General features: G+C 38.2%; 1 protein-coding gene across 2 annotated transcripts in view; it reads right to left on the bottom strand.

Annotated features, from left to right (window-relative positions):
- CAPN13 (calpain 13) overlaps window positions 1-14,393 on the bottom strand; it is a 179,741-nt gene that overhangs the window by 67,009 nt on the left and 98,339 nt on the right. For both annotated transcript variants that reach the window (XM_085019693.1, XM_021087661.2), the window contains one exon: window positions 1,989-2,218. In XM_085019693.1, the coding sequence (XP_084875819.1) occupies window positions 1,989-2,186 (198 nt within the window). In that variant the 5' untranslated portion in view covers window positions 2,187-2,218. The remainder of the gene's footprint in view (window positions 1-1,988; window positions 2,219-14,393) is intronic.

Here is a 14,393-nt window from a genome sequence, read left to right as displayed (position 1 = left end):
CAAACTGTGTCACACTGTGCAAGTCACATCACCTGTCTGAACTGTTCTCTTATAAAATTGGGAATGAACAAAGGAAACAAAGAGAAGACATATGGAAAGCTCTGGAAAATATTATACAAGTGTAGGTGCAGCCAATTGTGGTGAGGAACATAAAGAAATATGACATAGCCACATTCAAGTTTAAAAGAAATGTTGGAGTGAAAAATGACCCTCAGTAGAGTTTTTGGATGGGTAAGCTTTTAGATGAGAAGAAGACTGGAAGTAAAATATATTTGGCCTCTGGCTGCCTCTATCTTGGACTCTTGGCATGATTCCTTGTGAATGATTTCATTTCCGTTTGCCTCAGTTTCTCTTTGACCCCCAAAGACATCACAAGTGGAGAAGTTGCTAGAATTAGATAATTAAAAACTCTCAACCCTGTCTAAATAAAAATGTTATAAATTCTTCGACACTATAAATATGGTCTCACATCTATTGCTCAGTACCTTGTGAAAAAAAGCATTCTAAAAGAATCTCATCTGAAAATAACAAAGGAAGAAAAATATAATCTTTCCAAGCTTTAAATAGAGTTCTCTGCTCTGTTCTCCTGAGGAGTGAAGGCCAGAGAAAGGGTGTCATTATTGGGGACTTACTGCCTCTGGCTGGTTAGATGGATCTTAGAAGCCTGAGGCACCTTCCTCTTCACCTAAAGCAGCATCCTAGGATATACCTGATCCCCACTAACCCTCCTCTTCCCCAAAGCCACAAATCAGTCCTGGGTTAGGACAAGAGTTGGTACCTCCAGAGTTGACATCTTGTTCCAGGTCATCAGAAAATACCCATTCTGGAAATTCTCCCTGTGGCGCAGTGGGTTATGATCCAGTTTGTCTCTGGCAGTGCTGGTTTGATCCCCAGCCTGGCACAGTTATGATTAAGGATCTGATGCTGCAGCAGCTGTGGTGTAGACTGCAGCTGTGCTCAGATTTGATCCCTGGCCCAGGAATTTCCATATGCCGCAGGGGCAGCAAAAAGATAATAATCTATTCTGTATGATGTAATCTGGCTTTACTGACTTTGTTCCCCAGGGCATGTGGTGTTTAATCCACATTAGCAACTGATGTAACCATTAGTTTACTAGACATTATATTCTTTCCTCTTATTCTAGGTTCTTCTCTTTGCTTTTGGAAGCATGAACAGGAGGTTTAAGCATCAGGGCCCTCATAGTGGCTCTTACCTGGGTCCTTTGAATCAAAGGACCTGATAAGATTATGAGAATATTGAGTGGGCTGAGAAATTTTTCTTGGCGTTTCAGGCCCTAAAACTGGGATAGTTCTACAAAAACCAACAGGGCTTACCTGACTACAAGGTGGCGTTAGTGGTCATATGCTGGGGTGGAGGAGTCAAGGGCAGGGTTGAACATTGCCCCAAATACCTCCCTAATTTTATAGCTCATGTCTAAAATTCTTTTATAGGTGATCAGCTTTTGCAAGTTCAAAAATGCAATATAAACGAGAGAGGCAAGACATTTGTTTAAATTCATCCTATTGTGTAAGTGACTGACATATTGTCTTCCTTTTGAGTAAATTCTAACAGGGAAAGAAAAAAGATAAAGATAGTGATACCTGAAGAGAATAAAGAAAGGTGAAGACTGACAGATGGGCTCATTCACGGAGATTGAAGAGACCCCCAGCTACTACCATCTTCATATCCATGCTTGTCCATTTTTCACATGGGAACATTGAGGCATGTAACTCAGTGTCATGCTGTGTTAGAACTGGTTTAGAACCCAGGGGGTCCTGCGTCCTGGTCCAGGGTCTTTCCATCCCTCTGAGGATAGAGCACTGCAGCTAAGGGACCAGATGAATTTCAGTCTCCTAGTTTGGTTTGGGCCATCCCTGAAAAGCATGTCTCTGGACCATCCCTTCAGGGGGAGGTACCATGGAAGGCAGCTCAGAGGGCCCAGGAGCTGGAGTTGGGTGTGTTCCTGGGTGGGGGGGAGTCTCACTTACCTTGGGGCGTATCCAGCTTAGGCTGGAGAGGTTCTTGCCCTTGAGCAGCTGTAGACCTATGGAATAAGTGTCAGCAGGAAACGTCTCATCCTCAAATAGCACGCCTCTTTTTAGGCAATGATCCCGCAAGGAGTAAAAGTCCTGTTCCTTGAGCTTGATGACAGAGGTTTGGGTTAGAGGCTCCTGGTTGCGTGCCATGACTCTCCTTAGAAAAGGTAAAAGGTCTTCCCCTTTTGGTGAGAAAAAGAGATATTTTTAGGGATGAACCATCAATCTTTTGCATCATTGGATGGAAGCCTTGGAGGTGTATCCAGAAGTCGCCCAGCTTTACTGGTGGGGAGATGAGACCCAGATCAGTGCTCTCCCTGGTAACACAGCCATTTGGTGGGTGAGCCCAGACTAGAATCCCAGCATCCTTTCTCCCAGTCCAGTTTTCAATCTGCTGTACCCAACAGCCTCTCGGTATGCTCTTATGGGCACAAGAGATTATTTGTATGTTAATAAACATTTATTGAGTACTGACCTGTGCCAGACATTTTTCTGAATACCAGCAATCCAAAGATAAATACAATGTGATCTTTACCCCCTGTGGGCTCATTATCATGAGGGAAAAATAGATTAGACATTCTAGAAGTTAGCTATCATTCCACATAAACTACCTAATTAAAAATGTGTACAAAGTCCCATAGATATAAAGAGGAGGAGCTAGAAAGTGCCATGGAGAGTCTGGGATGATTCTCCCTCAAGCACTGACATTGGAATTGGCCTTGAGAAAAAAGAATTTGCCAGGTGGAGAATGGGCAGGTAGATTAAACCAAACAAACAAGTCCCTCCAGGTGCCCTGAGTAGCAAGGACACGGAAGACCAGGAGCTGAATTGGAAAGGTCATGCATCTTAGAGGGAACAGGAGAGTCAGTGGGGTGGGGGTTGGGGGTAGAGAGCATTGGTAGACAAGGCCAGGAAGGTAAGAAAAATTGTTTAGAAAGCTGGATTGTTTTTTTACACTCTGCAAGCACTGCAGGGCCATTGAAGAGGCAGATCATGATCAGATCTGTGTATGGATTATGGGGAAAATTGGAGGCCATGTGGTGGGATGGGTAAGATCTGATGCAGAGAGAGGGCTAGGAGGCTGCTGCATTTGTCTACAACTGGGAGAGACAGTGCTAGCGCACTGGTGGTGGAGAGACAGATTTCAGTGCCATTTTAGAGATAGAACCAGTAGGATTTGATAATGACTATAAAGGCGGAAGGTTTAAGATGTGGGGCAGGAAAAAAGAAAAGGCAGTACGGTGAACAATTGAATGAGTTTTGAAGTTTGCTTTCTGCTCTCACCTCCTACCTTCTGGTTCTGCAACAATGAGGTAGTGTTCAAGCCTGTGAGTCTATTTCTCCACCTGTATGACTAAATGATACCAACCTCAGAGGGTTTATTGTGGATTTCAATGATGTTCGACCTAACATTTTGAACAGAGTGGCTGGCATACAGTAGGCACTCAATAAATGCTGGCATCCTAATTTCTCCCAAGAGAAGTCAAGGAAGTCTCAGCTTTCTTGTTCAGGAAGCCATAGAGGTATAACCGAGGCCATCTACCAAAATACGCATCACATCCTCCATCTGTGAGACAAGCTGGCTTGGATCTGAATCCTTAATCCACATTTACTGGCTGTGGGACTTGAAAAACTTCCTTAGCCTTTATTTATTTATTTATTTGGAAGCTTTGTTTTTTCTTTCTTTTTTGTTATTATTATTTTTTAATAGTTATTTCCCCCCCTGAGCCTTTAAACAGTGCTTTTCAAGTTTCTGTGACAAAGGTCTGTTTAAATGACACAAAAGACCTCAAGGTCCATATGTCCCATCCATACCTACTTCACAGGGAAAAAGGAATCAGATGATGACAAATAAGTAGAGAGAAACATTAATGAACAACTCATAAAGGATCAAGATTTTGGATCATAGAAAAAATGCAAACAAAATTTTCTCACAATATATAATAGTAGTATGTCGCAAATTATTTAGGTAACACAAATTCAAAGGCAGAATAGTAGCAATGAGGTAAACTGTACATGCATTTTGGAAGTAATTATGCATACTATTTCTAGCTAGTAATGTAAGAACAATTTATTTTTGAACTATTAGTTTGGACCATGTGAAACTGCTATATCTATAGTTCAAAAATGGTTGAATATAATCATCAGTTTCATAGAGTTTAACCTAAGGTAAAAATGGTTGAATATGGGCAATTTCATTTGGTTTAGCCCAGGATAATATATACATTTCTTCAATCTAGTTTTTGGGAAAATAACAGGTAAAAATACGTCAGTGTATCTCACCACCCACTCTAGGGTTAAGAGGAGAACACATAATAGTAATAAAGCTGAATAACAGTAAGGTATCATTCAATAACAAGAAGACAGTAACAGAAATTGGTTGCCAATTTAAGACAAAGGCAATGACACCTGATAAGGGAGAGCTGTGACAAGTGTGGGTCAGCCAGCCAACTCTGCATATGCTTAGGGACAGTGGAACCTACATAGCACTGCCAAGCCATCTACCTACAATTATGGGACCATTATTAAATGGCCTTTAACTGTAGGTAAAAATGAGTCTGAAGAATTTGGCTTGACTTCTCCAACAGAATCTTGCAAAAAGCCTCAGTTTCCAGGCTCACCTGCAGGGCCATGGACTGGCTGACTTTAGGAATCCCCCTTTTAAGGCTCACTTCTTCCTTTGTGAAATGCAGATGACATTAACATGCATGCTGTAGAGTTGTCCTAAGACTCAGGTGAAACCCTGCTTGTCAAATACTTATCACCGTGACTGGTAAACAGAAAGTGCTCAATGACCAGTGGTTATTAGGATGATAGTGATGATGATGATTTTAATTTTATGGCCACACCCACAGCCTATAGAAGTTCCTAGGACAGGGACTGAATCTGAGCCACAGCTGTGATCTATGCTGCAGCTGTGGCAATGTTGGATCCTTTAGCCCACTGTACTGTACCTGGGATCAAACCTGAACCTCCCCAGTGACCCAAGTCCCTGCAGTTGGATTCTTAACCCACTGTACCACAGCAGGAACTCTGAGTATGATGAACATTATTATTTTGGTCATGAAAGGACTGTGCAGAAGCCTCACACCTTCTAAGAGGAAGATTTGCAATATAAGCCACAGGCCAAGTTCAGAGAGGCCTGCAGGGATGAAGGTCAGGGGTGGGGCATCAGATACATAACCTCAGCTCTGCTAACAGCTCTGCAGTCACTAACTGAGAGCCCGGAAGGGGAGGGCTCTGGGAGACAGGCAGCAGGCCTGGGTGGCTGCTGCCAGAGGAGGTAGTCTCCTGCTGTGGGAAGGAAGAGAATCTTGATGGGGAAAAGATAAGACAGGCTGGAAGGGGAGCCTCCTCTACATACACAGACCTCACACCTACAGGATTCACCTTCCACTCTCTGAATTGCTTATGGCTTTGCCGGGAACAGCCTGTAGACTCAATTTCTCAGGAAGGAAGGGTTTATAGCACTTGACAACATTTCACTGTGTGTGTAATAGAAAAGGCCAACCAATTCTCCAACCTGTCACTTTGGGGAGGGCTCTTTGGCTTATTTCTTTTCTTCTATATCCTACATGCCTCACTTTGTAAAACAAACACAGTCAGAAGATGGCTCAGTTGGCTTGATAAAGAAAGAAATATAAAAGGTCTACTTGGTATTCAGAATAAAAATCAGTCTTGCTTCTGGGGCATCTCTTGGGTCTAGTGAGAAAAATGGCAGAGGAGGAGCTAGAAAAATGGCAGAGTTGCATAAAGTTCTTTTTTTTAATATGAAGTATAGTTGATTTACAGTGTTGTGTTAGTTTCAAGTGTACAGCAAAGTGATTCAGTTATATATATATATTTCAAATTCTTTACCTTTATAGCTTATTACAAGATATTGAGTATAGTTCTCTGTGCTATACAGTCAATCATTTTGCTTATCTATTTTACATATAGTAGTTTGTATCTGTTAAAATCATGCTCCTCATTTATCCCTCCCCCCTCCCTTTCAACTTTGGTAACCATAAGTTTGTTTTCTGTGTCTCTGAGTCTGTTTCTATTTTTTATATAGATTCATTTGTATTAATTTTTAGATTTCACATATAAGTGATATAATGTTTGCCTTTCTTTGACTTACTTCACTTAGTATGACATTCTCTAGGTTCATCCATATTGTTGCAAATGGCATTATTTTGTTCTTTTTTTATGGCTGAGCAACATTCCACCCTACATGTATACCACATCTTCTTAAACCAATCATCTGTTGATGAGTGCCTGGGTTGTTTCTATGTCCTGGCTATTGTAAATAGGGTTGCTATGAACACTGGGGTGCATGTACCTTTTCAAATTAGAGTTTTCATCTTTTCTGGATATACCCAGGTGGGGGATTACTGGATCATATGGTAGTTCTATTTTTAGTTTTTAAGGAAACCTCCATACTGTTTTCCATAGTGGCTACACCAATTTACATTCCACCAACGGTGTAGGAGGGTTCCTGTTTCTTCACACACTATCTAGCATTTGCTATTTGTAGACTTTTTAGTGATGGCCATTCTGACTGGTAAGAGGTGATACCTCATTGTAGTTTGACTTGCATTTCTCTAATAATTAGCAATGTTGAGCATCTTTTCATGTGTCTATTGGCCATCTGTATTTCTTCTTTGCAGATATGTCTATTTAAGTCTTCCACCCAATTCTTGATTGAGTTGTCTTTTTTGATATTAAATTATATGAGCTATTTATATTTTGGATATTAGCTGATATAAATTTCTTAAGGTTGGAATGGATCCAAACCAGCACACCAGGAGTTAAATAAATGAAGTAAGATTTGAATCACTTCCCACAGATGGTGAGCTAGAACATATAGTCTGAGCTTAATCAGGTTAATTCTTGTTTTGAAAAAAAAAAAAAATCAACATTCTTGGGAGTTCCTGTTGTGGCTCAGAGGGTTACTAACCCAATTAGTATCCATAAGGATGTAGGTTCGATCCCTGGCCTTGCTTAGTGGGTTTGGGGGTCCAGTGTTGCCATGAGCTGTGGTGTAGGTTGCAGACAAGGCTTGGATCCTGCATTGCTGTGGCTGTGGTGTAGCTGTAGCTCCAATTCAACCCCTAGCCTCGGACCTTCCATATGCCACAGGTGTGGCCAGAAAAAAAAGAAAAGAAAGGAAAAAAAGAAACTTGAAAAGTCAAGAAAACCATGACTAGATACTTCCTAATCAAGCTGTTGAAAACCAAAGATAAAGAAAAAAATCTTGAAAGAAGGTAGAGAAGAATAACCTATTAAATAGAAGGGAACAATGGTGACAATAATGACAGGATGGTCATCAGAAGCCATGGAGGACAGAAAAGAGTGGAATAACTTTAGCATGCTGAAAGAAGGAAATGTCAACGTAGAATTCTATATCCAGTGAAAATTTCAGGAATAAAAGTAAAGACATTTAGAAAAAACAAAAAACTAAGAGGTATCAGGCAAAGACATGCCTCAGAAGAAATGATAATGGAAGTTTTTTAATCTGAAGGGCAATAATAACAGGGAAATTGAATTTTCAGAAATGGCATATAGTAAATATCTGAATAAATATATAGGACCTTTTTTCCATTAATTCTTTAAAATACATATAAGTATTTATAGAAAAAATTATAAAATTATTGGGAGAGGCAACAAATATATGCAGATATAATTTATATGACAGTAATTGCATAAGGAACAGTGGAAGAAAATTAAAGAGATCTATATGGTTTATATTTTCTGTATTTTACAATGAAGTGATACAATAGAATGTGAAAGGTTAGGTATGTGTATTCTAATTTCTATATAACTACTAACAAGATAGTAAAAAGAGATATCACCAAAACCCAGCAACTAATTTAAAATGGAATATGAAATACATATTCAAATGATCAACAGAAATCAATTAAGGCAGAATAGTGGATAAAACAAACAAAATAGACCTAAATCCAACCATATTAATAATTAAATGTTAACTGGATTTCAGTAAAAGACAGATTGACAAAATAGATAAAAAAGCAAGATTCAATTATATGCTACCTATAAAAGACACTTTTTAAATATGAAGACACAAATAATTTGAAAACAAACAGATAAAAAGAAATAATACCATAGAAACAGTAAGCATTAGAAGGCTGGGGTGGATGTTAATAGACTGATCAGTTAGACTTCATAACAAAGAGTGTTACCAGTGATAAAGCAGAGAATTTAATATTGGTAAAAAATACATCAGGAAAAAATGAAATCATAAATATGTAGGTACTTAATAATAGAACCTGAAAATATATTAACCATAACTTTGAATTAAAGGGAGAAAGGAATAATTCCACAATTACATTAAGAGATTTCAGCATGCATTTTCAGCAATTAATTGACAAACTAGACAAAAAATGTTAGTGAAAACATAGAATATCTGAATAACACCATACATCTCAATATAATTGACACATATACTACAATGCATCGATAAGCTGAAGTATATACTTTCTTTTCAAATGTATGATATACATTCACTAAAATAGAAAATATGCTGCACCATGAAACAGTGTTATTTCCAAGGATCAAATCACACAGAATATTCTCTAACCATTAACAAAATTAAAATTAGCAGTAAGAAACAATATTAAGAAAACCCCAAGTATTGGAATTAAACACTTCTAAATAATCATGAGTCAAAGGTGACATCATAAGGGAAATAAACAAACACAAAACAAATAAAGGAAATAAATAATAAAGACAAGAGCAGAAATTAATAAAGGAGAAAAACAGTAAGGAATATTAACAAAGCAAAAAATTGCTTCTTTGAAAAGATCAACAAAATTGACAAACCCAGAGTCAAACTAGGCAAGGATAAAAGAGTGAGAACATGAACAACCAATATTATCATTGGCAAAGGAGTTATCACCACATATCTTACCAACATTAGAGAACTAATAAGAAACTATTAGGAATAAGTTAATGCCAACAGATTTGTTAAGTTATACAACATAGATAAATTTCTGAAAAAATATAACCTACCAAAGTTGATACAAGGAGAAACAGAATATCTGAATAACCCTCTATCTAACAAAGAAATTGAATTTGTTATTAAAATCTTTCCCAAGAAGAAACCCCCAGATGCAGGTGGTTTCACTAAGTGAATTCTATCATACCTTCAATTGAAAAATAGCACTAATCTTACACAAACTTCTTCAGAAACTAAAGAAGGATAAGCCACTGAATTTATTTTATCAGGTTAGTATAACACTAACAACCAAGCCTTATAAAGGAATCCATCCTCCAGGGAAAAAAAATCTACAAGTCAATAAACATCATGAGCAGAGATGGCAAAGATCCTTAACAAAATACTAGCAAATCAAATCCAACTGTGCAAAAAAAGAAAAGAAAAAGGGTAATACATCAAGATTAAGTTGTACTTATTTCAGGGAGGTAAGGTTGGTTAAATCAATCTGTAATTAACCATATTAAAAGGCTAAAAAGAAAACCAGTAATTGAATTAGAATTATTTGACAAAATTCAACATATACTTATGGTAGAAACTTCTCAGAGGAGAGTTATCTAGAAAAAGTAGGTAGTATCCTCCAACTGATGAAAGACATCTATGAAAAAAAATCTACAGCTAAATCATACTTAATGATGGACAAGTATTTTTTCCACCTTTGATTATAACTGAGGCAAGACTGCCTATTGTCACTTCTATTTAACACTGTACCTGAGGTCCTTGCCATTTCAATTAAGAAAGTAAAAGGCAAAAGATCCGAAAAAAGAAAAAAAATGGTCTTTGTTATTTAGATTGTAGAAAATTCATTCTGGGAAATCTGCAAAACTACTACTAGAATTAATGATTGAATTTAGCACGGTCACAAGATACAAGCAGCAAACAATAGGAAGATAGTAGCATTTATTAAAAATATTTTGGGGAAAAAATCTAACTAAAGACATCTAAGTTCTCTATATCAAAAACTATAAAACATTGCTGAAAGAAATCACAGAAGACCTAAATAAATGAAGGGACAGATCAAGTGTGAATAGAGAGACAGATTAGGTTCATCAACTGAAGACTCAGTATTACCAAGATGGCAATCCTCTCCTTATTAATCTCTGGATTCAATACAATCCTAACCAGTATTCTAGCATGCTCTTCTTTTAGAAATTGACAAACTGCTTCTAAAATTTACATCTAATGTAAAGGACCTAGAATACCCAAGGAATTAAAAAAAATAAAAAGTTGGAGGGCTTAGCTGACCTGACCTGATTTCAATACTTGTTATAAACCTATAGATTTGGCAAAAAGATAGATACATAGATTAATGGAGCAGAGTACAAAATTCATAAATAGTCCAAAACATATATGGCCAATTAACTTTTGACAAGGTTGCAAAGCAATTCATGGGGATAGAAAGGTCTTTCAAAAATTAATGCTGGTGCAACAGGATATCCATGTGGGGAAAAAAATGAGCTCTTACTACATACCATACACAAAAATCAAATCAAAATGATCACTAACCTCAAGATAAAACTTAATATTATAGTACAGCTGAAAGAAAACTTAAGAGAAAATATTTGCAATCTTGGCATAGGTAATGTTTCTTTGATAAAACTTAAAAATACAAGTCTTAGAAGAAAAAAAATGGATAAATTAAATTTCACCAAAAGTGTGAAAAACACCATTAAAAAAAGGAAAAATGCAAACCAGAGACCAGAGAAAACATTCACAAGATAAACATCGCAAAGGACTTACATCCAGAATATATAAAGAACACTTACAAATACATAAAGAACTTTGTACACTTTAGCAATAAACATATAAAAATAGGCAATAACTAATGCGAACAAACGTTCCACACCATAATCAGTGAAATGCAAATTAACACTACCATGAAATAGAACCACACACACATTAGAAAGACTACAGTTAAAAATACTGACTATACTAAGTGTTGGGGAGGAGGTGGGAGAGCTGGAACTTTCAGATTACTACTGGCGCATATGTGAAATGGTACAACCACTGAAAGGGATTTCTGGGTTTAGAGTATGTGTGTATTCAACTTCATTAAATGTTACAGTATTTTCCAAGGTTGTACCAATCATAATCTCGCCAGCAGTGTAAACAAGTTCCCACTGCCTTATCTCCTCACTAATGCTCTATATGGGCAGGATTCTTATTTGCATTATCTGGTAGGAGTAAAATTGCAGCTCCTTGCGGTCTTACAATTTATGTCTCCCTGATTACTGGTAGGACTGAACACCTTTCATATGTTTATTCTTCATTCACATTCCCTCTTGTATGAAATGAATATTCAGATCTTATGCCCATTTGTCTACAGGTATCTTTTTTCTTATTGATTTGTAGAATTTCTTTATTTACTCTGAATATTCATATTTTGATGGTCATATTGTTGTAAACATCTTCTCCCAGTTAGTAGCTTGTATTTTTACTTTCTTTACAGTGCCTTTGGATGAACACGGATATTCTTCACACTGTACAAATATAAATCTGTTATCAATCTTTGCTTAGAAGTTTAATTTTTATTAACTGAACTGAATATTAATTCTTATGGGACTATTAATATAAGAAACTTTGTGAGAGAGTCTCTCTTTAAAAACAGGAAGTTTATTTGTAATTAATGTATTTAATCTGATTGATTTTGAAAACTTTTTATAGCTCTATAGCTCTATAATAATATTTTTAAGAAATATGATATTCAGAGTAAAATTCTGAAGTGGACTTGCGAAGAAAAACTTTGAGTACTTTAGGAAATAATGTGTGTATTTCTAGAAGCAAATATAGCCTTACCAAAATCAATTTCTTAACTTTCCTCTTTTTTTTTTTTGGCCTCTAAACATAGAGCTCCAACTTCAGAGGAACAGGAGAAGCCTATATACATGATCATATGTGTTGAGTTATATATTACATATACACATATTCATAAAGAAGTATTGATTTTTAAAAAGTATTTGATAAAATTACCTTTTATTCCTTATATATAAAATGTTAAAGCCAGACTAGCACGCTAGACTGGATAAGTTGTATCCTATAGTATTGTACAGAAGTGCAGTGTAGTGTGGCACAAATAAAATAGAATATATATAATTCACAGTTTGAAGCAGAGATCCAAATAATTCTGAATTATCTTGGAATCACTGCATTGCAATAGTCACAGAACTCTGACTCTTGCCCTAACATTTTTATCTTGGTTCTAGATGAAGCTGTTGAAATGAAAATGAAGATACTTTTCAACTCTTTCAACATTTTTAATAATAGCAAGAAAACAAAAACCATTAACCAAGCAGATGGCAGAATCAAGATTCTAAAAGAACTCAAAAGCAAGAAGATGGAATTTAACCAAGGAAACTGCAAATCTGTCTTCACATTTAAAAGTTAACCGTGCAAGTAAACAGTGAGTGGGATCTGCCTTGGCTAAATTTCATTTCAAAAATATTTGGTATGGCTTACTCGACTTTCTACTTTAAAGAGACCATGTGGTGAGCAATTTGGCACAACGTGAACTGCTATGACAGCCGTAAGGGGTTGCTCTAGACAGGATGGCTTCAGCCCCCTGCACAGAGCTGCCCTTGGCCTTACATGGACATCAAACCCACTGTGTTCACTTCTGAGGACCACATTTCAAGAGGTACATAACATCCTCAGTGGTAGCTAAAGAAAGGTCTTAGAGTAGCAAGGGGTGCTTGGTCAGAGAGGAAGCAGTCTGCTCGCAGGGAGTTTCCTGGCTTGCAGTTATAGCCACTGAGAAAAGGTGATTGCTCTTTCTAATTGGCACAAACATGCCATTAGCGAAGCACACAGGGAACCTAGAGATTACTTCCTGGGAAGTTGGAAATCTAGAAGAAAGTTTATTGAGAGAATTTATTGGGAGAGAGAGAGAGTGAAGGACTTAGAGTGACTGTCAGATCCAGCCCTACAGTCCTGATCTCCACCCTCTAGAATAAGCTTGGTCTGAGACAGTACGATTGAACCACCTCTGATCCCACAGTTGGGGTCCCCCCTGCTGCTTCCCTGCCTCCGAAGGTCTCACGACCATCACCCTGTCAGGATCTCTTTGGGTGCCCACTCTCGGCCCTTTGGGCACAGCAGGCATTGGCCTGTTATCTCCTGGACTTCCAACAGTAGACCTATGTCCCCAGAATTGAGTCCAATATAATAGCCACTGGCCATCTGTGGCTTTTAAGCCCTTGAAATATGGCAAGTACAACTAAGGAACTGAACTTTAATTAACTTACATTATCTACCTACTTATCTTTTTATGGTCATACCTGTGGCATATGGAAGTTCCTGGCAGGGTCAAATCAGAGCTGCAACTGAGGCCTACACTATGCCACAGCCACACCAGATCCGAGCTGCATCTGTGACCTTGCATAGCCAGATCCTTCACCCAATGAACAAGGACGTGGATGGAAGCCGCATCCTCATGGAGACTATGTCAGGTCCCTAACCCACTGAGCCATAATGAGAACTCCCCAACTTACACTTAAATGCCTCACAAGGCTAGTGGCTGCCTTCTTGGCCAGCACCAAAGGAAAGAGTTGCTAATGGCATGAATAACTACAGAGCAAGGCGGGCATGAGTGCTCTTCAATGGAACTAGTTCAGTTGAAGTCAGATGATTATAAAAAGGTGGGTGCAAAAGAATCTCTGTTTTGGCCACATCTTCTCACCTGGATCTGCTGTGGTTCTCTCCACTCAGCTGATTTTCTTCAGTATCATCCTTTTGCCACCAAATCATCCAGTCACTTTCTGCCAGTGATATGGTAGGACAGACCTCCCAGTGACAAGTGCAGGGCTTGCCCTAGTGACTGTGCCTCCAGGATGAGCTTAGCACACCCCAGCAACAAAGGAAGATTCTGTTTGCATCTTGTTTTCAATCCACTGAGAAACAGGAAGCGGTGTTCAATTGCTCCCAGCTGGGAGCATGCAGGCAGCTCTCTCCTGACTGGTGTTTTTCAGAACAATGGAAATAAATCTGATGTAATGTAGCAGAACACGACAAGGGACGGTGTTCCCCTTAACAAATACTCATTTGAAATGGTGCCCACACCCCGCACGAGGAGCGATCTATTTCCCACAACAGTGTTCCGGCAAAACCCATTACTAATTCCACAACTCAAATTAAAACTAACAGAGCTTGAAGGCTGGGGCTGATGTGCTCTCTGCTGACAAGGAGCAAGGAAGGGTGGGGGAAGGGACCTGGCGCACTGGCGTGTGTATGTGTTTAATTATACTGTTTAACACATCGAGAATAATTTAGCCACCCGAGTGGGGAAAATAAGGCACTTAACTGCTCTCTGGCGGAAAAAAAAGCCCCACGCGAGCCACTCTCAGCTGTGTACCACCTCACACACCTCA

The sequence above is a fragment of the Sus scrofa genome, chromosome 3 (assembly GCF_054392235.1).
Source record: "Sus scrofa isolate SSC_HxYL_T2T_F1_AM1 chromosome 3, Sscrofa_HxYL_maternal_Yorkshire_Landrace_v2.0, whole genome shotgun sequence".
In the NCBI taxonomy this organism is placed as follows: Eukaryota; Metazoa; Chordata; class Mammalia; order Artiodactyla; family Suidae; genus Sus; species Sus scrofa.
Note: the sequence above shows the minus strand (reverse complement) of the source record. Positions and strands in the feature narration are given on the sequence as shown.